This window comes from Hyposmocoma kahamanoa, unplaced genomic scaffold (assembly GCF_003589595.1).
Source record: "Hyposmocoma kahamanoa isolate Upper Pololo Valley unplaced genomic scaffold, ASM358959v1 64, whole genome shotgun sequence".
Taxonomy (NCBI): Eukaryota; Metazoa; Arthropoda; class Insecta; order Lepidoptera; family Cosmopterigidae; genus Hyposmocoma; species Hyposmocoma kahamanoa.
The window spans coordinates 16591292-16618693 of record NW_020653852.1 but is presented as its reverse complement, the minus strand read 5'-3'; the positions used below and the strand labels follow the sequence as shown (position 1 = coordinate 16618693).

At 36.8% G+C, this 27402-nt stretch overlaps 1 protein-coding gene across 1 annotated transcript in view; it reads right to left on the bottom strand.

Annotated features, from left to right (window-relative positions):
- Positions 1-576: 576 nt before the first annotated feature.
- LOC113230905 (transient receptor potential cation channel trpm) overlaps positions 577-27402 on the bottom strand; it is a 542480-nt gene continuing 515654 nt past the window's right edge. Inside the window, exons 22-31 of the mRNA XM_026465015.1 lie at positions 24123-24209; positions 18840-19029; positions 18231-18345; positions 14004-14146; positions 11890-12058; positions 10851-11021; positions 5032-5208; positions 3675-3793; positions 2575-2755; positions 577-1000 (exon numbers count right to left, since the gene is read on the bottom strand). Of these exons, the coding sequence (XP_026320800.1) occupies positions 2583-2755; positions 3675-3793; positions 5032-5208; positions 10851-11021; positions 11890-12058; positions 14004-14146; positions 18231-18345; positions 18840-19029; positions 24123-24209 (1344 nt within the window). The 3' untranslated portion in view covers positions 577-1000; positions 2575-2582. The remainder of the gene's footprint in view (positions 1001-2574; positions 2756-3674; positions 3794-5031; positions 5209-10850; positions 11022-11889; positions 12059-14003; positions 14147-18230; positions 18346-18839; positions 19030-24122; positions 24210-27402) is intronic.

Below are 27402 nucleotides of genomic sequence, written 5' to 3'. Positions count from 1 at the left end.
AAAGAAATTTACGTCGAAGAAAATGGTTAATAATATCAAAAGGAATTTCCAAAATTGCCCTTCTGAACGAAAATCGCGTAGATTTCGTTATCCCTGTCATGTCGATTACGTTATTTATGATTAGGAGTACAGAATAGAAGTTATGAAAATAGAAAAACATTTTAACATTTTCATGACAGTTTGGTATCATTAATAAATATTTTAATATCTATATTTTAAGTGTTTTATTAAATGTCAGGATGTTTCGCAACCATGATATTCAATTATTTTTTTGTGAAATTACTTACAAAAAATTCCTTTGACGCGACCGAATTCGAATCAACGTCTTCTAGCAAACTGTGTCAGACGCTATGCCAACGAAGTCACGGAACAAACCAGCGGACCTCACGAATTTTTCTATGTGCTTGTCTGTCGGATCTTTATATCTGGTTTTTAACGACTTTTTAGCCGTAGCGTCACGTATGAGAAATGTATGAAAGTATTTCGTCAAGCAACATAATAAGCAAGCACATAGAAAAATTCGTGAGGTCCGTTAGTTCGTTCCATGGCTTAGTTGGCATAGAGTCTGGCACGGTTTGCTAGAAAACGTCGGTTCGAATACGGCCGGATCGAAGGAATTTTTTCTAAGTGTTGGATCTTTGTATTAATAATTATAACTATATTTTAATTATTGACTTATCGAAGTTATTTCACAGCGACATTGAAAGTTGAAAGTAATTTCATTTTTGCTCGTCCATGATTACGTCTGTTCAATAAGTTTTGTAGCTAATTGTACAACGAAAACTACGTCAGCTTATGAAAACTGCCTCAAAATGTTTAAAACTTCAACAGTATAATTATATTAGTAATTTTTGGTGTTTCTATTTATACATATAAGCTAATACTCGTCGTCAGTACTGATTTTAATATTTTTCATAATTATTTGGTTTTCCTAACTTTATTGTAATTTAAAAATTACTTGGAATTTTTTATGATGGAGCTGTTGGTCCTGGATGGGTACCTATAAAAGAAATTAATTGATATAAATCAATGATACTTAAATGTAAACAAAATGTTGAATCCATTTTATTTTACCTACTTCAAAAAAGGAGGAGGTTCTCAATTCGACTGCTTGTTTTTTTGTATGTGTATGTTAGGCGATTGCGGCATGTGTGAACCGATTTTAAGGTTTCTTTTTTTGTTGAAAAGAGGGTACCTCAGTATTGGTCTCATTTAAATTTGAAGAAAATTAGTTTGCCATCCTTAGAGGTGGACTCAAGTAAGGGACGAATCCGGCTTCGCGCGCTTTCCGGTAACCAATTTCAACAAAACTTGGCAAATAGATGTATTCCACGAATTTTTGAGGTCTTTTTATATAAATAAGTTATAATATATTTAATAAGTAAGTATTTCAATACTTTGTTACCTAAACATAGTTTAGACGACGAATTCACATTGAAAAAGCTATATGAAATAGAAAAACTTTGATCTTTACTGAAAAACCTACCAACCATAAGTACCGATTAATGGCTCATTATTTTTATCAGTGACCCCTTTTAAAATGTCATACTCGTAATGTCATTATAACTATACTCTAACCAATTTCGATATAGAATGTTTAATTAAAAAATGTTGCTAGGCAACCAACAATAGCAGGCGAGAAGAATATGTCACAACAAATAGTCAATGCTCATTATTTAGGATAACTCTGCCCACGGCCTGCTCGCGTGATTGGAATTTAAATAGATAAGTCATAATATTTTTTTTAATCTTGTTAATATTTATTGCCAGATATAGTAATGTAATGGAAGGTAAGGGAAGATGAAAAGAAACAAAAATTATAAAAAAAATATTTTATATTTTTAATTTACTACATATTAATTTCCGATTCTGAAGTTGAACTACTACTCGAACTAGAAATGTTTGCAATCTCTCCCTTCAAATAAAATCACTAGGTATTATACAGTTTTACAAATAATTATTTTTTATTTAAATTTTTATCACTGGCACACTACGTCTCCCTCTCTGTTCAGTTCTCCTCTGCCTCAAAGGTTGCCTGGAAGAGATCGCTCTCAGCGGTAAGGCCGCCTTTGCCCACATTAATTCTAAGTTGTCTATGTACTGTTTCTGTTTTGTGTGCGAGCAACAAAGTGTATTTATTATCTATCTATCTAATTATTTACAGGTATTTTTTATGTTGGTTTGAAACTTCTTTTGAACAAACTTCATCAAAGACAAAACTTCAAGGTTAAATTATCAATAGCCTAATAGAATTTTGGGGAAAAATATTGAAATTTTGGTAACTGTAACACAGTCTGAGGTGAAAACCGTGAAAATCATATGTTTTTGTTTGTTGACATTTATTCTACATCGAATTTGGCCAGGGTTATAGTTCGGAATGTAATTTCGTTCAATTCGGCTAATTATTTGGTAATCATTCTAACATTAATGTTTTCTATTTTTGAATGATCTCACCATAAGACGGGCATAACAGGGTTTCTTTCGTTTTCTATAGTGGGTAATTCTTAAACATTGACCGTAATTTCGACTTAGCCGATAAGTCGACGTGTGTGTGTTTATAAGCTTTCGACTTACCAATCCTTCTAGCACATGGTCTCAGGCCGCGCAGGCGCCGGCGGCTGCGGCTGCGGCGGTTGCTGTTCAGTGGAACGCTGGCGAGGCAGCTGCGACGAGTCCAACACTATCGAGGGTCGAGGGGGCAGGTTCTCGCTCACCATGTGCGAGAGGGACAGCTCGCTTGAGGCGTTGGTTTCCGCTTTTGGGAGATATTTTTTATGAATGGAATGTTGTGTCTGATCCGGAGATTACTTAACCCAAACTATATAAAGATTAGGACACCTAATGGAGCCCAAAATATACGGACCTCGATTTCGTGAGATTGGCGATAGTCAGCCTGCTTCAATACTCAATACTCAATAATTTTATTGCTCTCCTTTTATTTTATAACTATTACAATGAATTTTAAGAACATTTATGGTTTCAGTAGGGCTTGACAATTATATTCACATAATTAAATTGTTATTGAATTGATATTCAATTATTTTTTGTGAAATTACTCCACTAGTTTGTTATAATTATAAAATAAATCTGTAATAGATTTCTCATAGATGGCGCTACGACTAAAAAGTCGTTGAAAGACCAAGTACAAAGACACGACGCAAGCACATAGAAGAATTCATGAGGTCCGTTGGTTCGTTCCGTGGCTTAGTTAGTATAGCGTCTGGCACGGTATGCAAGAAGACGTCGGTTCGAATCCGACCGGATCGAAGGAATTTTTTCTGAGTGTTTTAAATTTATATTATTATTTAATATAAATTAAATAATAATATAAATTTAAAATATTAGTATCAGATTGTTTTTTTACTTAATTATTTTGTTATATTATATTGTATGTATGTTAGTCCTTAAGGTATATTTTATAAGGGTTAATTCAGGCCTTAAACGAATAAATAAAAAAAACTAATTAAATATTAAAGCTTGCAGCTTAGACAAGCTTCTACATTACCTAGTTTTTATAATAAGTGTCTATTACACTTTTCTAACTGCACTTTACTTCCTAAACGCAGCGACCTATGTTATATGATGTATCTGTGTGAGTTAGACATAGGTATTACGAATGGCTTGTATGGGCCAGGTAAGTGACGCGTAAGTTGGGTAATACGCAAATGTCTTACCAGAAGGCTGTCTGGGCACCGGCAGCAGGACTTCACCGCAGTTATCCTCATCCAAGAGAGGTTGTAGAGGTGACGGCAGTTCGCGGCTATCTATAGCTGACGATCTACGCAGTGAGTGCCTATGAGAAAAAAACATACATTTAAATGTGGAAAGATATATTGAAAAGTCTTCTTTTCGAGACCCGCCACACTAGCCTCTTTCGAGTGCCAGCGTTTCGTCAACGCACGCATAGAGACGTCCGCGGCGTCTCAACGCCAGCACCACGGTAAAGTTCAGGCCACACAGCGGGAAAAGCGCTCCGGGGGCGGACCTGCGGGAAGTGAACGTGTACCGTGGCGTGCCACACAGCAGATCCAAGCGTAGTTCGCGGTGGAATAGTGATTCGACGGCGGCCAGTGTGACACCAAATGCGGCCACGTAAATTATTCAACACAGATTTTAAAGAACAAAACCACATCGCTGTCGTATACCTAACGATGAAGACAATTTTCTGCTTTTATTAGCATTAAGGAAGCAACATAAAAAACAATCGATCGAATTCATATTGGAACATAATAAATCCACACTCAAGAGTTGTAAAAGAATACAACGTCAAAGCCCACTAAAGACCCGGTCTCGGACCGTTTAAAATTATAAAAATTCCCGCGCCCGGAACGCACCCGCGGCCGCCTCGGTGTGGCGAGAGCATAATACAATCCAGCACTGAGCGACTGCTGAATAGTGCCGAACGTCGGGTATACGCCGTGCTGGCGTTGCATCACGGTCGAGCGGACGTCGTGTCGCCGCTGCGCGTGCGTTGGCAAAACGCTTACGCTCGAAGGACGCTTGTGCGGGGGGTCTCTTCATCGCAAATGGAGAAACATTTTTTTTAATGTATGATACCAAGTCACATGAACAAGTGGTATACCTGACGGTAAGCAACACGCCCGTCCAAGTTGCAGTGTCACACAGAGCTTTAAAACACAAAGATCTGAGGGGCACTGCCACTGCGCCCGTCACCTTGAGACCTAAGTTGACAAGTCCCATGCACCTTTAATTTCACCAGCGCCCTTACCCTTCAAAACCGGAACGCAATAATGCTCACATTACTGCTGTGCAGCAGAAATAGGTAAGGTGGCAGTACTTTTCAAGACGAACTCTTTCACAAGGAGGATTACTGCTACTAGGTAATATTTAATAATAACCGTAACTTTCCTATACTTTATATTGCGCTAATGCTCCCTACTCTTTAATTCGAAAAGGAGCAGTGTGGTTTGCCGTAGAAAAAGTAGACGGGTGGTGGCGCGTTTGGGCGATTTCTGCAGGAGAGTAAAAGAAAGAAGGTAATTGAATAAACAGTGAGTTTTAAATACTTACCTCTGATGCACCAGTCGCCTACCATCGCTGACGGTGAGCAACCCACTGCTCTGGCTGGGCTGCTGTTGATTCTGCTGTTGCTGTTGCTCTCCACTCGTATTGACACAGACGCAAATGCTGATGCCACTCGCTTCAGCTTCCTCCCCGCCTTCAGGCCCTTCTCCGTCCTCGCTGTATCTGTATAGAAGATTCGACTTCCTATCAGTTAATATTCTTTTAAGATCTTTGACCGAGCGACTATCGAGTTGACATCTTTTGTTCGTCGTGGCTAAATATTTTATTCTAAAGCATTGGAAATATCATAGTTTCTGTTTTGAAATTATCACGAAAACATAATTAAAATTACAAACTTTTTAAATTCAATACTATACAAGTGAAGTGATTAAGTTTTATTGGTGTAATCTCAAGAAATGTTCAAACAATAGAAAAATCAGCTGACCAGTGAGTATTCACTACCAGTTGCAAGAGTGCATCCAAATCTCACGGTTTCGTGCATTGTGGACGGGTGAAAGTCGCGTGCGCCCGACCAGCAACGTGTCTCCGCAGCGATAACGTCACTAGCGTCAAAGATTAGTTAAGAGTAGTTTTCCCTCATTTATGCCTACAAAGTCTTGCCTCTCGGAGTCACAGTGTTAATACCTGTAACAAGCTAGCTATATCTACGACGCGACGTAAACATTCTGTGATTTTTTTTTTTTATCATCATGGATTGCAATGCTTGTAAATCTCCAGTAGAAGATGATAGCCTAATGGTATGCTCTGGATGTAATGACATTTTTCACTATGAATGCTGTAATATGAATAAAAATGTTTACCTCGCTGAGTATGTCCGTAAGAAACGTAGTTGGTTCTGTCCGATGTGCTCAAATATTACTCATCGTTCAGCGAAAAATGATAACACCCCTGTGCGCAAATACAGTCTACACTCGCCCCCTAAGGCAAAAGCAAACATTTCAGCTATGTCGTGCGATGACGAGGGACCGCAAACTTCGTTAGCTTCACTGGCACAGCATGGACCCCGCCTATTGCAACCTAATAGTGTATCTTCCGTTAATAGAACTTCTAAGCAACCAGCAGCCACGCTTGCCCCATCATCCCAATCCAACAGTCGTGATAACACTATTACCCTGGAACAATTTGAAGCTCTTTTAGACCGTAAGCTTGAAGTTTTTAAGATAGACGTTGCACGCGAGGTTCATTCTACTGTCATGAAAGAAATTAATAGCAAATTGAATAAAATGGAGAATGATTTCAGTGAAACGACGGACTTCTTACAGAAAGGGCAATCTGACATAAAGACGGATCTTGAGCAAGCCAATACTAAAATTAGAACTTTGGAATCTGAGAGAGCCATTCTTGAGACGGAGTACACAAACCTGGAACGCCGATTATCAACTGTCGAGAAAATATCCCGTAGCCACAATGTGGAGATTCAGATGCTCCCTGAGAGACGTAGTGAAAACGTTTTAGACATTGTTATGAAGCTGTACGATACTGTGAAACTTAACTTTGAGGTCAGTGATGTCCGTGCCGTCCGTCGCGTTGCTAAGCTAGATCCTAGTTCTCACAGACCGCGTAATATTCTTCTGACCCTACAGTCAGAGCGTTTAAGAGATGGCCTGCTGTCTGCAGTAAGACGTTATAATAAAGCGAATACTTCAAACAAACTTAATTCATCGCACCTGGGAGTCCAGGGTGATGTACAGCATATATATGTAGCTGAGCATATGTCTCCTGCAACGAAGAAACTTCATGCCGAAACACGTAAATTTGCAGCAGAGCACTCCTACAAATATGTCTGGGTGAAATACGAACGCATCTATATAAGAAAATCTGATAACGATTCTGCAATACATATTAGAAATGTTAACGAACTACGTAAACTTAAGTAATTTTTCCCCTTTTATTTTTTTTAAACCTTTTGCTTAATGTATCTACTTGAATATCTTATCTGTATTTAAATATGTTAGTTTTTTACCAAAATGTTAATAGAGTTAGATCTAAAACCACAGAATTATACCTCAACGTACTAAACTGTAATTACGATTGCATTTGTCTTACTGAAACCAATTTAAACAACACCATATTTGATGGAGAGCTTTTTGATTCTCGTTATAATATTTATCGGAGAGATCGTGAATCTACTAGCGTCAGTAAGACCGCGGGTGGCGGAGTGCTGATTGCCGTTAAAAAAGAACTAAATGTAATCTGTCATAAGGACTGGGAGAGTGAAGTTGAGGATTTGTGGATCACTATTTCCTTTAAGGATAAGTCTAACATTGCTACTCACGTATGTCTTTGCTATTTACCGCCGGACTTGCCTTCCGAGAATCTTGAGCGATTTTATGATAATTTATTTAAAACTATAACTTACATGCCGACATATGACACTTGTATCGTACTGGGGGACTTTAACGTACCTAGCCTATCCTGGTCACCTGCTAGTCCACCGTATTCGTACCTAATACCTAACAGTCCCTCTGATAGAAAGTCAAGACTATTATATGAGTGCATGTCTCTTTGTAACTTGCATCAATTTAATCGCATTGTTAACGACCTTGGACGTACATTAGATTTAGTACTGTCATCTACTTCTAGGAATATTACAATTACTGAAGCCACTCCATTAACTCGCAAGGATCGGCATCATCCTTCATTAGAAATAACTATCAAAGATAATTTACAAAAACCTAAGAATATAAAACCTAAGCATAATAAACGTTTTAATTTCAATAAATGTAACTATGACGCAATACGATTAGAACTTGATCAAATAAATTGGGCCGATGAATTATCCTGTCCTGATGTCGATTCAAAAGTTGATTGTTTTTACTCTGTGATAAGCAAGGTTATTCTCAGGCATGTCCCCCTGAAAAGATCTCTAAATTACTCTTATCCCACCTGGTTCTCACCCGCTCTAGAATTATGCCTAAAGGAAAAACATAAATTTCATAGGAAGTATAAAATGTTTGGGAACCCAAGAGATTATGATACCTTTTCGTTATTGCGACTAAGAGGTAAGACTCTTTTAGATCAGTGCTACAAAGATTTCGTGTCGGCCTCTGAGGGAGCCATTAACAGAAACCCTAAGGCTTTTTGGAGTTTTGTAAATAACAAAAAAGCCAAGGTTGGGATGCCTAGTACCATGAAACTCGGAGACATCTCTGCATCGGATGGATTGGCGATTTGTGAGTTGTTTTCTCAGTACTTTGGATCGGTTTTCGAGGACTGTCCTCAGTTGTCAGTTTCAGATCTTCCACCACTATGTAACAATGTACTATCTCACATCACATTGACAGAGAAGGATATAGCGAATAAGTTAAAATCACTAGACCAAAACAAAGGTGCGGGACCGGATGCAATACCTCCAAAATTCCTCAAAGAATGTGCATCTCAGCTCAGCATTCCCTTGCTCCTAATATTTAACGAATCCCTCGTCACTGGGACTTTTCCATCTGTTTGGAAACTAGCGCATGTCATTCCTATTCATAAATCAGGAGATCCGTCTGTTTGTGAGAACTATAGACCCATAAGCATTTTATCGTGTGTTGCCAAAGTATTCGAGTCCGTTGTGTATGATTATATCTACTTTCATGTGAAGTCATCACTCGTAGATCAGCAACATGGTTTTGTGAAAGGTAAATCTACTGTATCAAACCTACTCGAATATAAAACGTACCTGTGTTCAGCTTTTGCTAAAGGTGGACAAGTGGATGCAATATACACCGATTTCCGGAAAGCTTTCGACAAAGTAAACCATAGGCTGCTTTGTCGTAAGCTCTCATGGTACGGAGTTCATGGTAGTCTTTTAAGATGGGTGAGTTCGTATTTGATGAATCGCAGTCAGCTGGTTGCCGTCAAGGGTCTCAAATCCAGTGCTATCCAAATCAAATCTGGAGTGCCCCAGGGTTCTCACCTGGGACCATTATTTTTCATAATTTTTATAAATGACTTGGTCACTAAGCTAACCTGCTCTTGTCTCCTGTATGCCGATGATCTTAAAGTATTTAACAAGGTAGAGAATAGTGGTGACTGCGTTTCTTTGCAGAGGGATGCTACCACGATTGCGGAATGGTGCAAACAGAACTGCATGTACCTACACGTCGATAAATGTTTTATTATGTCCTTTACTAACAAGCGACACAAAGTATACTTTGATTACGTTATCGAGGGTGCATCGCTTCGGAGAAAGTCGGTTGCTAAAGACTTGGGCGTTTACTTTGATGAGAGGCTTACTTTTAGGGATCATTATAATTTTCTAGTATCAAAAACTTGCAAAATGTTGGGATTTGTCACTAGAACTACTAAAGAATTTAAAAACCCCAAGACCCTTATTACACTGTTTAATACTTTAATTAGAAGCACTCTTGAGTATGCCTGTGTCGTATGGTCACCTTTTTACGAGGTTCACTCTAAACGTTTGGAAGGCGTACAGAACAGAGCTCTCAAAATAGTAAGTTACAGATCACACATGGGTCGCAAATTGTCGCGTTACGAAGAGAGGTTATCCCATTTTAAGGTTATGCCCTTGAATTCAAGACGTAGGGTACAGGATCTTCTACATTTACATAAATTGCTTCACGGCAGCCTTAACTCGTCAACGCTTCTGTCCCATATTAATTTTAACATCAAGTGCAATCCACGACGCCTTCCTAGACCATTCGTATTGAATGTTTATACTAATAATACTTCTTTTTACAACCCTTTGACGAGAATGTGTCGGGCCTACAATGACCTTATGGCTGACCCTGGCGATGATTTAGGGATGGATATGTTTGATGGTAATGTTAAAAGATTTCGAAATCGGATCCACAACCACCACGGTTTCTCTCTTTCATGGTTATAGTCATAGTAATTATTTTTTATTTAAGGTTATAGTTTTATTTATGCCTAAGTATTTTATATTAATTTACAAATAATTTATATTTCAAACAATATTGTTTACTCATGATTGGTCATGCTGTATGTACATGTTTAGGTTTACATTCAAGAGTAGAACTAGTAGTAATGTTTAAGCTTTGGTTAAGGAGTGAATGTAAACTGTTTTGTACATCTAATAAATAAATAAATAAATAAATATTCGAGTTCCTATCGTTAAGTTAGTATATTGTATTGTTTAAAAATCTTTGCTGCTTTTACTGAATTCTGAGTTTTTCGTGGTTCGGACCTAAATCGTGTACATTGGGTTTCTCAAACAAACAAACGTCTCTTCTCTTTACAGGTCCCGTGATCACCACTGACTACGATTTGGAACGTAACGACGTGGGGAGTAAAGAGCTCTAAATGTTGGTTTGTTTGAAAAGCAAATATACGCAATTTTCGATCCCAAAAAAATAGTTTCATTTCCAACTGCTCCCGTAGCCGAACGGTTATCGACTACCACGCAGAGGTCCCAGGTTCGATTCCCGGGCCGGGAGAAATATTTATATGGCTTATATTTATTTCTCTCGTGAGTTTGGGTATAATTTGTGGTTGTCTACGTGTGTCCACAGCTACGTGTGCAACACAGGGTTTTTCTAGTGCGGGGCTATGTTGAGTGTGTATCTGTGTGTGTTATTATTATTATTAATTTATCATTTTCATTTTATTCTGTAATTTAACTACAACTTGGGAAAATACTGCTTTCTGTTGAAAAATATTCCATTTTGCTCTGAAGTGATTCCTAAGCAGTATATCAATCATTCAAAGTTAGCAGCTGTTTTGGAGAAATGCTTTATGCTATACACAGATAAATAATCTTCGGTAAGTACAATTAAATGCATTATACTTGTTCCACCACTAAGCTGGTAGTGGACAAAAAAGATATCAGTAGAACTAACCGCCTCTGAATCAAATCCTCCATAATAATGTAATCATCTTCTTCGGCGCCTCGCAAATGCTCCTTCTCCATGTAAAGCGCGAACTCCGGGTTGGACATCTCGCTGGCGTGGCGCCGGCGCACGCTCGGCGACGCGGCGCGAGGTGACAGTAGGCGAGACGTTATCGGAGTTCTGGACGATGTTAAAACATGGATTACACGTTTTTGAAAAGAATATGGAATAGTTCAAAGGTTTTTTAAATGATGCCATCTAAAATGAGCAGTTGCGTAAAAGAACCAGAGGCGCCAACATATAATAGTTTAAGGCAATGACAAATTGAAGAGTTAATGAGCAAATAGTTGGTAAAACTGGTAATTTTCAGTGGTTGTGTTTCATGGAAAAATTTCCAAATATAAAAAAAAGTAAATATTTTTAACTGAAAATCTTGATATTTTCCACATTTGACGTTGACACCTATCAAAAGTTGATGTTACTGAACGAAAACGATGGAGCCATTATAAAGGTTTTATTTTGATGTTTTTCTCTCAGTTCCTTTTAAGATATACAATTTTATTTTATAATGAAGAACATAATATGAGCCCTCGAATTATATTTTTCTAATATTTTTAAATTTTTCCATTTTATTAGACATTTTTCCGGAAAAATGTTCACTATCTGATTTTAACGGAAAATTATTTAAAAGTGTAGCGAATCACATAAATCACAACAAATCTCTTTTGTATATATTTTATAGTCTCGTAAGCTTAGAATAATAACGCAGTAAGTTAGTTTTATATTTAAATTCAAAATTTAAATGTGATTGTTTTTTTGGCGCCTTTTCTTTACTATTGTATTTGTTTTGATAGATAGCAGTGCGTTGTTTTGTAACAAACTGAAAGTACATTTACATTGGGCTTGCTCATTCATTGATAGCACCATCTGAACCCATTGATACAGTCCTCTATAAACTATATTTAGTGCCGGCAATACGCCAGAAACAAATGACGACAAATACACCGTAGATGCGTTTTTTATTATCGCAAACAATAATATAACTTACCTTGGCGTATGTGGTGGAGAGAACAATCCGTACACAGTCTCCAGTTCATCAGTGATGCTGGTATACTCATGCATTGCCAGGAGCAGCGATCTTGGAGCTCCTCCGACCCTCGACCGACCCGATGGGATGCCTGTGGCCCCACCCGTCGCTTCCCAGCCTGATTGTTGACCTTGGGAATATAAATGACTATTGTAACCGGCATATGTTACTATCCAACTGCGATCCGGTCTTTGTTTAGTTATTAGAAGGATCGTTTTTTGAACAAAAGCTAAATATTCAATTTGGTACTAGAAACAAAGAAAAAATAATGTTCTTAATAGTTTCATGGGTGCTTGGTTGCAATAAAGATGAGTTTAAATTTTTGTAACAAGTCTAAGAATAAGGGCGCGTGTCCACGCTAAGAAAAGTCGCCGGGTCCATGCAAGAATTTGTGTCGTTTCTACACATGAACCGTGTACGCCGGACAAGAAAAAATTCTTGTCTACCCGACACAACGCACTCTGCTACTATTGTATGGGGCGGGGTGATGTGCATTGTCAGTAAACAAATGTTTATGCGCGTTGACGGTTGTTGCTTAGTAGTCAATATATACAACAACATATTTCTTTCCACAGACGGTAGTAAAACGACAGTTACCTGGAAGACTCGCAATGCACATTTAACCTAAAAACGTCTGTCCGAAAGCATTCGTATCATGTACATACTCATCATTTTCTCGACTGCAACAGACACGACGTTTTCGTGGTTACATCATTCTTCTTCTTCTTGTCGTGTACAAGACCATTCTCACCTTTTCTGTAGCAGACACGACGAATTTCTTAGCGTGTACAACTCGCCCTTATTGGATTTACTTTCAGATATGAGATAATCATTTAATAGTTTGACAGTATGCTGTTTGTTGGCTGATGTGTAATAATTATAACAGTGTACTAAGTTTGATTCGACTAGCGTGCATATTTATAATGTACCAGTTTTCGTTGTTACTATAATATAATATTTTGATCGAAAACATAGGAATTTTCTTAAACAAATTTCATTTGTAATTTAATTACCAATTCATCTAATTATTTATGCACCTGCTCACGCACGATAGAGTGACTGTGTAAAAGGGGTACTGTCCGATTCTACTCGTACTAAGCCAAATAAGATTTAGAGTGCCATAGTAGATAGCCCCGATATCACATTCAACCACTTTGCCCATCTCTTCGAAGAACCAAATTGAATGTTCAACATATATACACAATTTGTATTTTACACTAAAATAGTGAATATTTGGACGTATATGCAGATTTGCCTGTTTTAAAAAAATATTAATAATTAAATAACATTTTGTTGCATAGACGTAGGTCTAAAGAGGCTTATTTTGACATTTTTTGCATGATGTTTGTACCTGTAATTAACTGTGCATTAAATATAAAACCACAAATAAATGTAACTAGTAAATAACTCACAATGTAATAGCTGTTGGTCAGCGAGTATATCCAGAAACAGAGACGAAATAAGGGCTATACACTCCTGGTAACTCATCTGTGATACATCACTTATAAATATCAACTCTCGTTTGCAATAAAATTACAATTTAGAAAGCTGAAATAGTACAGCGCCAACAGCTGACCTGTGTGTACGTCTCCGTATATTCCAAAAATATTCTGTATTTATTGTAATAAAGAAAATATCTCTAACAATGGCGTGCTGCTCCATTCGCCGATGTAGGGAAAAACTGCAAAACATTTAATTACAAAACAAACGGAATCAAATTTCACCGGTAATTAAATATTAAATATGTAATTTTGCAATTTTCGTCCAATATAGCAAAGTTCAAGTTAACGGGTCGATTTTTAAATATGTAATTTTGCAATTTTCGTCCATTATAGAAAGTCTCAAGTTAACTGGTCGAATTGAAGTGAAACAATTGACGACACCCGTCAATTGTTTCGAATTCGGGCTGGCCAATCGGAGCGCAGTTGTCACAGTAATGATATGGCAGAATAGTTTTCAAACGAATTAAATGACATTTCGTCTCTATTTCTGGTTATATACTCGATGCTGTTGGTACACCTAACTAAATAAAAACAACTCATTTCTTGACGTCATGGAAATGGTACGTCACTCACCAGTTTGCGAATTGTGAAGCGAGCTGGCATCCACGGCTGAGTTGTCGGGTTCGGAGTGGGTCTGACTGTGTTGCCTGCGAGGCGCGAGATGCTGCGTCGAATAGTGACTGCCCATGCCACATTCGTTACCGCCTTCTGAGCGCCTGGTAAACACAAATCATTAAATTTAATTTACTACAAACGAATTTGTCGTTTATGATTCCATTTACATTGCCTCGGTACGCGTGGAAGCGAATTTTTGTAACGAAGACAGCAATGAACTTTAGAGCGGTTATACACAGCGACCTTTAGCAACGATGCAAACGCGCGTTTTGCATCGCTACTCTAACGATTTATAGGCGATTGCATTGATACAAACACGCCAATCCATCGATACAAACGTGCAACGTGCATCGATTCAGTCGCTTATGTTGAATTATGTGCGAAAAATCTGTGCAGGTTTATGCAAATTGTTTTGTTAGCTGTAAATTTAAAAGTGAAGTAAATTATAAATAAGTTTATAAGAAATACTTTCATAAGATTTCTCATAGTTGGCGCTACGGCTAAAAAGTAGTTGAAAAACTAAATACAAAGACACGACAAAGCACATACAAAAATTTGTGAGGTCCGCTGGTTCGTTCCACTTAATTGGTATAGCGTCTAGCACGGTATGCTAGAAGATGTCGGTTCAATCCGGCCGAATCGAAGGAATTTTTTCTGGGTGTTCGATTTTTGTATTAATAATTACAACAAATTATAAATAATTTAATTTAAAAACGTGGATCGCGTTTGCATTGCGTTAGTATCGCGTTTGCATCGCTGCTTAAAGTCGCGCGTGTGTGTGAAGGTAGATGATTAGGCTCAACCCACACTAGCGCAGAGTCGAAGCGTCACGACGCCGACGCGTCATGTTTTTCGCCTATAGCATATTCATCTCTATTTTCCCATGATTAAGGTACGAACAACAGCGCAACAGACTACACATTTTTGTTCGAAAATCGCCTCCAGTGCAACGGAACAAGATACGTCAATGTGTAGTTACTTGAGCGCAGTGAGGCGTCAGACGCCGGCCACACTGTGAACCGGGCGCACTAATGCCAGAGTCGTTGTCGACGCGACGCGACGCTTCGACTCTGCGCCAATGTGAGTTGAGCCTTAGTGACATCATCGCTACTGCATCGCGACTGAATCGCTGCAGACGCGCTGCTAAAAGTTGCCGTGTGTCGCTTAAGTCAAATGTGTAACGAATAAACTAGATACGAGCCAAAATACAGGTCGCGTGTCTTCCGGAGAATTCTCGCGTCGTGTCAGGAATTCCGCTACCGTCTAGTAATTACACAATTGAGCGCCGTGTCAGGAATTCCGCTACCGTCTAGTAATTACACAATTGACATAAATGTCATTATGCTATGTACAATTTCGTTACACAAATTCGGTTCAGCGGTCACATAAATTGAGCCCATTGTATTTTTAGGTGAAAATAGGTATCTACATTCAATAACACTATCTTGAAAGTCAGTGAATGTGTCGTGCCGACTATTTTCAAAAGTTATCAAAAGATAATCTTACCTTGGATTTGTATGTCGGTTTAAAATGTTACATCAAATACATTGTTAATAGAGAAAGACAAAAAGGTAAAATAGAAATTCTGAAGTAATTGTATTAATACCAGAAACGTAGTTATATTTAATGGAATTTGTTTAAATTCATAACAATTTTTGTTTTATTTAATTAAAAATATTTCATTATCATTACGTACATATAACAAAAATACGTTTTTAAAACGAACCAAATCAATATGTGAATAATATTAATGTTTGTTATAATAATTTAGTATAAAAAAAGAGCAAAAAAGCTTATTGATGTAACGATAGATATTAAAATATATATGAGCGTGTTTGAGTGTGTAGGCTATAAAAGGATGGGCTACTAATGACAGGATCACAGACAAAATACCGGTAATTTCGAGTTGTGAAATGTCTCACCTATAATCAGATACCATAATTATAAACAATAGCTATCACAAAACATTGTTAAAGGTAAGATATATAGTCATTATATAGCAGTGATATTGGACACTTGTAAATACGTAGTCTTATTCCCGCCTGTTCGGTGCGTTAACGCGTATACGTCGTAGGGTTGTCACTTTAATATTTTAGTTGTAATTACAAATAAAATACGCTATATTCAAATGGTCTTTGTCAAATGCAGTACTTACTTATTGATATTTTTATACCCGTATTGCGGATTAGTATCTCGTTTACGGGAGTACAATCATAAAATACAAATTAATTGCGGGATTGGATACATAAAAAAAATTGAACCATCGAGCGGACAATGACGATGACTTCAATTCTATGTGTGGTGTGGTGGTATTCTAAGGCTGCTAACAGAGTGACTGCATGTTTGCAGTTAATGCGTGAAGTCGTAATCAACGTCATGTAGCCGAGATCTCGACTGCATGAAGTTGATAATGACTTCACGCACTAACTGCATGAAGTCGATCTCGACTGCATGAAGCCGGTTTCGACTTCATGCAGTTAATGTGTGAAAGTCGAAATCAACTTCATGAAGTCGAGATCGATTGTATGCAGTTCTACTTCACGCATTAATATTGACTTCACGCGTTAACTGTAAACTTGCAGTCACTCTGATAGCAGCCTAATAATGCTTATAGCCTAAAAAGTCATTTATTTGAAACAAAATTAGGTGTCTGATTATATGCCCTTTACAGCATCATTTGTAGCCCTGATCCAAAAAGTGTGATCCACATATACAAACTACAATGCTAATAAATAAGCTAAAGCCAATCGCCAAACGAGACTATTAGACTTACTGTTTCCACAACCGTCTCCTAACAGATGCAAGAAAGTAACAAAAAATAAAATTAAAACAATCATGGTGATGGTAAATTTCATATAACATATTCATTGCCCAATTGAAGGTGAACGATTATGAGAATCAACTCGTATCCGAACATGAGTGATCGAAAACAAATGAATCAGCTGACATGCTAAAGAACTGAGCCACGCAATTTTAACACCTAAAATTTGAAATAACGACAGCCAAAGGAGCTAAGTTCTGAGAATGTTTAATGGGTACAACCGACATTGAATGATAAACTCGTGTTGTCACCGACGTTATTGTAACAAATATTGCAAACTGACTAAAGTAAGGTCTTCGCTTTACAGACAAACCACTAATTTTATATAGTGGATTATCATTTCCTAGAAATTTCTCTATATACGGACTGCTTCTGTAAGAATTCAAGGGCAAAAATTATTGAGTTCGCGAGGTTAAAGGAGTTATCTATCACACTTATCGACGCCGAATCGACTTAAGGCGATTTCAGTTCAGCCATCATCTCGGATCGGGGGGATGAAATGTGCCATCGCAACTTCGTTCGGCCATCGACTCGGCACTTTGGGCGTCGACGCCCGCGATGAGACATCTTCGGCTGCGTATGGATGGGATCGGAAATATGCACGAACTAGATGCGTTGACAACCTGTATTGAGCCGGGTCATTCAAGCCGATTTCGCTCTTACAGCTTTTTCTAGCTTAATGTGTTTCTGTGTCGATAACTGTGATGATTCTCTAAAGATACGACAATAAAATATTCTCTTGTATTGCCTTTACTGTAGTCAATTTCCAAAAATTTGAAGTAATGCTAGTGGTAACGCGTCTTGACTAATAAAAAGCAACATGTCATTGTTCATCTAAGTTCAAATATTGTTTCAAAATTTGTCCAAATGATTTAAAAGTTTAAATTACTTGGACATTTACATTCATTAACTAAAAATTAAAAAATAAATCAAGTGATTCCCAAAATTATTTTATAATTTGTGTGTCATAAATTTATAACCAATCAAATATGATAAAATGTTAAATATCTTTTCCTGTTTTTAAACAACTACTGAGTTACTGTTTATTTGTAAATTTATTAACATTTTTTCAAGATGTGTTAGTTAATTGTCATAATTTGACTTTTGACGTGCATGTTTTATTCACATCAAACAAACTTTATGTGCAACAAATATTTAGGTAACTTGGATTTAATCTTTGTTCTTGCGATATCTGATATCATGCTTTCTGTTGATTGAGAAATACTTTTCACAAGTATCAATTAGAGAATACCTTAAATAATTTACTATGTGACCCTTATAAAAGTGCTTCTAATTGCGACAGCCATGTTTGCATTGTCCCATTGTATTGTATTTGTACGTTTAAAAAGTTCAATAGTACGTACCGTCTTGTGTTTGCCGTTCGTCTGGTGCCAGCGGAGGTAGTGCGGGGTCGACTTTGAATGTCTGATGGCATGTCACGTATTTCGGGGAGGAATGCGTCATCCGTTGTTGATGGCACTGGGATGTACACCGAAGGTAATTCAATATTGAGATAAATTATTACAAAAAGAGCAGGGTATAAGTTCCTATCTGTAAAATTGCATCATATTTCATACCAGAAAACTTAACTTAAGGTCGAAAATGGAATCTCTTAAGGGCTTTTTTAAATATTTATTACAAATGGGAGTTTTAAGCCTCAAAATGAACGTTAGTAATATAGTTTACTATACGATTTATTTTATTGAATATAATGTTTTTAATATTACAATGACAATATCTAGTTTGTTATTATTATTGATACACAGATCGAACAACACAAAGAAAAATTCATTCGATCTCACTGGACTCGAACTAGCGTTTCTTGCCAAACCAGGGCCACCGTTTTTACCAACTGAGCCACATACCGAGTCAGTAGATTTTACAAATTTCTCTGTGTGCTTGTTGCAGATCTTTGTATGGGTCTCAAACGGCTTACATTTATCAACATGACCCAACTAGAAAATATACTATACCTTTCTTCTCATCACTCGGCTCAGTCCTATTGCTATCAGAAGATTTCTGCCGTGCAGGAGTGACGGGTGGTTGGGCCCTCAACACTGTGACGTCGGGACCGGCATCACTGCCTCCAGAAGACGTTGAGATCGAATCAGCCTCTGGTTCTTTCGCTTCGGCACCTTCCGGTCCCGACTGTGGTAGCTCATCCTGACAAAAAATACGAATGACATTATTGGAATCTGTGAAATTGGTGCAGAGTTTACAACATTGAAAATCCAGCTTATTCCAAACACAGCACATGCAAGAAGAGAAAAGATAGCGCCCAGTGGTGAAATTATATTTGAGGTGCAATTTTTCGGTACTGACTAAAAAAACATCATGTATGTTAGAAACTGAAAAATAGTAACAAATTTTATTGACAGTTTTATCATAGTATAAGACAAGTAGTGCAACTCTGGCCTGTTTAGCGCGTCAATGGTTACACGTCACACGGAGCGTAGGGTTGTTACATTATTATGTTAGTTGTACCTAGAGGTCGAAAACATAATTTGAAAAAAAAAAATTGAAATAGCACGAAAATTCTGTGATAAATACCGTATTTTTTTTAACTTTAGCCTTTGTCAAATGCAGTACTTACATATTTTTTTTTACAAAGACCCATAAATACATACCTTATAGACTAACATACATAATATACATAATAATGTAATAAAACACTAATGACTATTTATTATTTACACGTATAGTCTGCGACGTGTTACGCAATGTGGGTGTCTGATAGCCGGCCCTTGAAACTTCGGCCTAAAATCATCCTTCATGAAGGTCGACTAGAAGTTGAGCTGTTTTTATACCAGCTACTTTTATACTAGTATCGAGGATCGGTATGTCAATTATAGGTTTATGATTATGAAATTGAAATGAAATGTTGAACAATTCTGAATTTGCGGCATTCTTGTTCAAACAGTCGTAAACACAAGAAAATTTGGGTACTATTTGATGTAATTTTTAAGTTAACGTTTCAATTCTATAATCAATGATGTGTGTGACAGCACGCGCTCAGCAACTCGAGGTCTCTGCGAGTATATGTGAATGTGTGTGTCCGTACACAGAGCGCAGCGGGGATCCGCACACCTACAAACCGCGCTGCTATGTTTGTATTAAGTTGTACTACTTATCTTGTATACTTGTGTGGCTCTCGGAGAAACTTTACCCAACAAAATTAATGGAAAAATTTTCGCTTTTAATAATTTTTTTATTATTTTGATATACTCAAAGAACTTGTAACCTTTTTTCATGTCTTATTTTATACTTATTTCTGGCTTAAGATTTAAGTAATTTAGTTATTAAATTAAACATGAAATCACGAAATGAAAGGTTCAAAATGGTAAATACTAATGCTTTTCTTGTATTATTCGTCAGCACTTTAGTATTATATTATAAAATGTCTTCACCGACTCGTCACGACAGATTTTTTTTATTAAAACACAGTGGCCAAAGTGAATATGTCCTTTTTAAGTTGTAGTACGAAGGCCGAGTGTTTTCTTCATGTCAGAGTTCTTCAAGATTTATTTTATTTGCCTATAAATGAAAATCATGAAAAAAAAATGTAACATTCGATGGAAATTGTATACTAACACTGTAGCTAGTATTTTCTCCTTTTTTGATCTTTTCTAATTTTAAATCAGCAAAATTTCATTAATCATGAACGTAACAGAATTACTAACGAAAAATAATCAAACATGGTAAATAAAAAATATAACCCGTTAGTATAATAAAGCCACATGTGATCATATATCAAAAGTGCTTTTATCACGTGAAAGTCACAAAAATAATACGAATTTTATGAATTATGTAAGTATATGTGAAATCTTATAACTTTGCTACAGTACAAAAAAGGCATCGAGTAATTTCGTTCGTAGAATCTTTAAACCTCTCTCCTGAAAAGTTGTAGTTGTAGGTGTGGCTTTATTACCCCAGGGTTAGGTTTTTAGTGTCTAAAATCTGTACAATCATTGCCTTTAATGGAAGTGGCAATAAAGTGAGCTGTAAAGCGCAGTGATATTTTAAGCGCGTAAAAACTGCCGTTCGTGCGAATATGCAAGCCTGGCTGTATGTGTGACGTTTTATTATACTTACTTATGGCGTCGTTTTGTGGATTACGCTATTTATGTTAAATAAAGTAGAATATGAAGATCTTTTTTAAGTACCTGAATAGTTCTTACGACAGCAGATAAAGGTTACAATACGTATCTTTTAGAACGTGTAATGGTGGTTCTAGATACGTGTGCCGATCGGAAAGTCGTCGGCGTCTTAGACTGCAATTTCGCAGCTGCGGGGCGTTCAGCTGAACGTTCAAATAACTCTATTATTTTAGTCTTTCAACTGCTCTTTTTTATGTCAGTTTGTAACGATATAATTCACGTACAATAGTTGAAAAAATACTTTATGTACTTATAATAATGTGATTCCTCTGGAATAGTATCATGTTATAATGTCGTTTGAAATGATAATAAGAGAAGTGCAAACTCAGCTAGAGTCATAGATTTGAAATTTATCATTCATTGTTTCAAATAAGTCATATCTAAAAAGCGTTTTCTTCTATATATCTGTACTTTAATATCTTCCCATTCCATATTTCAACCACAAGCAACTTCTTTCGTGTCGTTCTCATTTAAATGAAGCACAACGCCGGCGCAACGTCTGTGTGGCATCTTTATGGTTTTTCGAGCGGTAACGGTGGTGGCGTGGTCGGCGTGAAATCGTCGTAGCACATTTATTTATTTAACATATTAAACATGATTTAAACATTAGGCTGTATTATAGGTAGACTATACTTATAGTCTAACTGCGACATTGTGACGCGTATTGCATGGATAGTAATACTAATTAAATTTACGTTTTATTTTAATTTCAATTATTTTGTCACTTATATTTTGAAGACCAATAAATTATGTTTCTAGTTTAGAGTAACCCATTTCACTCTATCACCTACGTCCATCGTAATAATATGAGGCTACGCCGCCTGTCTCGTGGGAACCAAAGCAAGTACAAATAACAGATTTCTATGTTTGTAGCAACGAAAACAAACTCCTAAGGATTCCCACAAGCTTTATCAGGTCATCGGTCCACCTCGTGGGTGTTTTGTCCACGCTGCGTTTTGGGGTACGCGGTCGCCACTCGAGAATCAGTATTTACTGCTATTACTAGTTTTCTGTATTTTTTCTATATATAAATAATAATTTTTAATAATGGACGGGTACAGTGGCTATACCCCTCAGATCTTTGCGATTTAATGCTCTGAGTGGCACTGCAACTGTCATGGATAGGCGCGTCACTTACAACCAGGAGCTCTACTTGTTCGTCCCGTCGCTAAATATCATAAAAAGAATCTGTTTTGGCGAATAACTATATTTCTATTTTTTTAAGTACAGTCGATTACACAGGAAAAATAAAAAATGTAACCCAACTACATAATTTGATAAAATTGTTTTTTTTTGTTTCTTGTAATATCGATATTATGAGCATTTATTTTGCATGATATTAACAAATAATTGTTACCCTACAAGTCAAATACTCGCAATTTCATTCTTCTCTAATGTAAGTTATGTTAACTTTCCGGAAGAACATGTTTCTTTTACACCCATCTTTCCAGCAAGCTTCTTTTAATATGTTTTTCTACTCCTGTTGTTAACTGTAATTTCATAATATCACAAAGGCGCTCTTTTTAGTTCTGAATCAAAATTCTATTGCTTATACTCGCTATTGAACCGAAAAACTAAAAGTTCTGTACACAGAACCATAATGAGTCTCAAAAAAAGAATGTCGTCTTTGTGTTAATTAAAATATCAAATATCACGCTCTTGAAACGCTCTACTGCCTCCTGATTGGTTAAATTGGCTTAAATCGTGCAACCGAGTCATAAACCTTTATAAAAAGATTGGTTAAGTTAAAATATAAGCGGTATTTGGCCACTTCTATTCTATCTCTTTAGTTTTTGTTTTTCAACATTTGACTTCCGTTTTGTTGTCACGGATTGTTAATAAAATATACATTGAATATTTGGTTGTGTTAAATTATTTTATTTACTCGTAAAGAAGTATCGTTTGCAATCATTACATAATTAGTTTTTAAAATCTCGTACTTATTACTTAGGCCACTCGGCTAAGCCTTGTTGCCAAACACGGCACTCAACTTTAACAACCCTCATTAAGCAACGATTGCATAAAATGCTATTAGAAACTCAATAGAACTAATTAATGACTACAGTCATTGACTTACAAATAAATGGACGACGGGTCTAATACAAAAACTACGAAAAAAATGTCCCAAGTCAACCCATTTAAACGTAGTCACATGTAAAGGAATATGAAAAAGCTAAAACTTTGAATTTAAATTGTAATGTCATCGCAGTACTGTCTAATTTTGCTTGCTTCGCTGTCGCTGTCAGTCGAACAAACGAAGACTAAAGCGTGAATGATGCTCTGTATACGATTTTAACGCCCCATAAGTTCGGACACTTTTTAGCGCGGACCCGACGTCCATATAATTGTAAGTCAATGACTACAGTTAAATATCTTTGGAAATAAATGATATTCTAATAATAGATACCAGTTCCATCCCAAGGTAAACTTATGTTTACAATGAATTTATTTTGATGACTTTACTGGATGTGATTTCGTTGCCATTTAGGTATCGCGTATAGCGCTGGACGTGACACTTATCATCCTGATTTACGAAACGAGCAAGTGTACGTTGCATGGAAGCAAAGCATATAGGGTTATGTGTGTACCATCGACATAGTTACGTATGGCTATTGTTATTACGTATTGCTAAGATTGTTCTGTGAGTGAGATTATAGTATTTTTCTGAAAACGTTAGTAGTAAAGTAAAGTAAACAGGACCCTTGCAGAGGACTGTTTAAACAATTTTAGATACATTTTCAACAGCCAACGATTACTATCAACTAGAAGAAGTATTTCTAAAGAAGCAACACCAGGAGCGCACTCGTTTGTTTCTATTGATAACGGTAAAATAAGCACCCAAAGATATATATAGGTCCGGACAAATCGCCAACCGTCAACATCACGCTGTGAATGTGAAATTGTGACATTGATGCATCTACAAATGCCACAATTTCAAGGGAAAAGTGCAAAGCAGCACATATTTGTGTCTAAGAAACGCAAAGACGCACTTCCACGAGGATAAAACTACGTAACTACGTAAATAGCGTGATAATCGCCAGTTTAACGTTCATCCAAATTGCCAAAGCATTAAGGCAGTGTTCTATTGGAAGTGCTTACTTCGGAGGGCTGGGAGGTGTGCTCGTCCTCCTCCTGCACTGGCCGCACGGCGAATCGGGCTGCGCCCGTATCGCTGTCAGACAGCACCTGTGGTGCAGCGTTAGCGACACATCTAGTTTTGCGTATTCGGTGATTTTTATACTCGGAGCTCTAGTCTAAATTTTTAATAACTGCATTTCTTGAAGGAGATATGTGTAGTAAACAGTGTAAATGTAGGTGTTCTAGACACTTGATATTATTCATACAAAATTCGTATTTTAACACTACGGTAGCATTCTCATTTCCTTGAAAGTATATTTCCTTTAAAATAACTAACGTCATACGTATTATATTTTTAAGAAATTGTATTAAAGGTAAAGTGTTGTCGGACAAATTCGTACTACAATTGAAAATAAATCTTATACAAATAGGGTTAGAGCACATTTCTTATTCAATTACAAGCTCGTACACAAAGTTGCACACCTAAATTTCAAAATGATAAAGACAATATTTTTAAAGAAACATTTTTGAAACGATGCTGAGGGTGTAAAAAATAAATTCTGTTTCACAGACTTTGAAAGCCCTTAGTAAACTCCTGTGTTATCCACGAAACTAATAACTTAAGTAATAAATAATTTCTCCATACATTTATATGGGGAAAAATGCCATTGTTTTCGTAGATTCGTTATCTCCTTAATCCGTAAATAGATAGAAATAAAGACGTCGTTAAAAATATAATTTTGTCGAGTGATTTTTACCGAAAAATATCGCCACTTATAATAATAAAACGTTGACAACAAGTAGATAAAAGCTCGGAATTATGACAATCACCAAATAACGCAATATTCGGACAGATTCCCATCGTATGTTATTAAATAATTACGTAACGCGTACGCACTCATTTATTCAGTAATGACCATGATTTATATATTAAGCAAAGGGTGTTCTTTGTTAAACTTCGCTTCCAGATATCATCGAATCACGCTAGGAAAAGAAATATAATTCCTTAAAATCAACGACAACATTTCGAGCAGTCGCATGCTCTTTTAGAACTTTTAAACGTTTGTACAGTTTTATCTAAGGTGGAGAGCGCAGGGTCTTAGGCTGCTAACAGTTTGATTGCATATTTGCAGTTAATGCGTGAACTCATAATCAACTTCATACAGCCGAGACCACAACTGCATGAAATTAACGGCTTCAACTGAAAGTTGAAAAGTCGGTTTCAACTGCATGCAGTTAATGCGTGAAGTCGTAATCCGAGACCGTGACTGCATGAATTTGAGTTACGAATTCACGCATTAACTGCAAACATGTAGTCAATTTTGTTAGCAACCTTAAGTGGCGCCGGGCGTCGTTCACGAAGCCTCCAACGAGCCTTGCGTCTCTAGCAGCGCAAGCGAAGTAAACGAGCTATTGTTTCCCAACATCATTTACAATTTCACTATTAGCACCCGAATTTCTGATCGCTGGGGAAGAAACTGTAAGTATTCCCTTTTGATCGCGTGCATATTAGAGGGCGCCAGGGTATTGATTGTACGGGCCGCTACATAGGTAAGAGCCGTCGCTATTTATAAAATGTTTAAACGACTTGTATTTGTTGTTATGTATTGATTAACTTAATTATGTATGTAATTTGTGATTATATAAAAAAAATTAAGGAAAATGTTCCTCAAAATTTATCTAGCTCTAGAGCAAAGATAGGATCTACGCTGGCACAGCTCGCCCTGAAAATGCCTATTCAGTCGCACCCCGACACTCGAGTTGTTTGTTCTCGGAAACACAGTGGCAGGTATGGAATTCCATTCCTGGTTTGTGCGCTTATTAAAAGATGATGAAAAATTAGTTAGTACGTCTGAAGGGAACCTCAATCAAGTAAGGGTGATATCCCGCCGTACGTCTGAATCTCCGATGGTAAAAGAGGGCAGGCGAGATTAGCTGTTGGAGCTCAAGAGCACACTCACCGAAATATATTATGTAGAAAGCCGACACCGACAGGTAACTTTGCGCCTGTCTGTCGTAATAATAATTATAACAAACTAGTGGGGTAATTTCACAAAAATAATTGAATATCACAGTGGTCAAACATAGTGACATTCAATAACTTAAAAAAAAACAATATTCAGCTGTAAATAGTTTTTGCCCTCGACTTTGGGCGATAATAGGCTTTAATTCGATTTAATCCTAGCGACCCGATTTAAGATTAGCATTAATAAAGCGCCGGGTTAAAACTAGGGCGCTAGCCCAACTCTGGTTTAAACAATTATAGCTGGGATGTTCGTGGACATACGACAAACTAAGACTCGAAGAGATCGATATAATGGATACATTGACATAAAACAAATATTATGTTTGAAGTAAAAAAACTTTTATTACAGTACGATTACAGTACTTATGACTGTGTAAATTTTAAGGCGAATACATTCCTTCTTAACAGCTCAAATGGTCACACTAGAATCTTAAAAAGTGTACAAATGAAATTGGTTCTAAACTATATTCTAACCCATATGACTTGCCAGTGAAAAATCTTTTCGCATATCGGATATGAGTTATAATAAACGGGGAATCTGTCCGAATAAACATAGAACATAGAAACAACAACATTAAAGTCGATGAAGACAGTAAATGACATCGAGACGTCATGCTATTATCTTGCCATTATGCTATTTTTTATTTAACACGTAGAAGTAAATTAATTTGCTACTCCCCAAGAAGGTAAACCGTGCAAAATAGTTACGCTTGTGTTGTATATTTTTTCAATGATATCCACCTTCCTTTCATTAACATACGTTTTGGCAAAGTAACGCCTGAATATATTAATTATTAGCAAAGAATACTTGAAAATTTCAAGATGGCGAAGGGGCAAAAAACCACACGACGAGAGCTATAGAGTCGTTGTCATATGAAGGCCCTAGTTCCCATTTTCTATAGCCCATGAGCGGAATTTAATTAATCATCATAGCAATTATTAAAATCATCTAATTTAAATTCTGTTATAAAGGCGTTACTATAATGCATTTTGAGTCGCTGTGATCTGCTTTACGGTATACACAGTTTACATAATTGTACGTAGACGTTCTTGTAATAACGATGTCGTGTGTCAGTTTACACTGGAATTGAATAACTGAAGCTGTGGCCGTGCATACAAATCTAACTAATTGACCTGTTATGGTAGAGATACAACAAATTGTCTATCGCAATAGTAAATGATTAGTCAAATAGAAAATAGCATAATGGTTGAAGGTTGAAGTAAAGTGGAACATTGATAAATATATGAAAGCATTCTTCATACATAAAGCGTGAA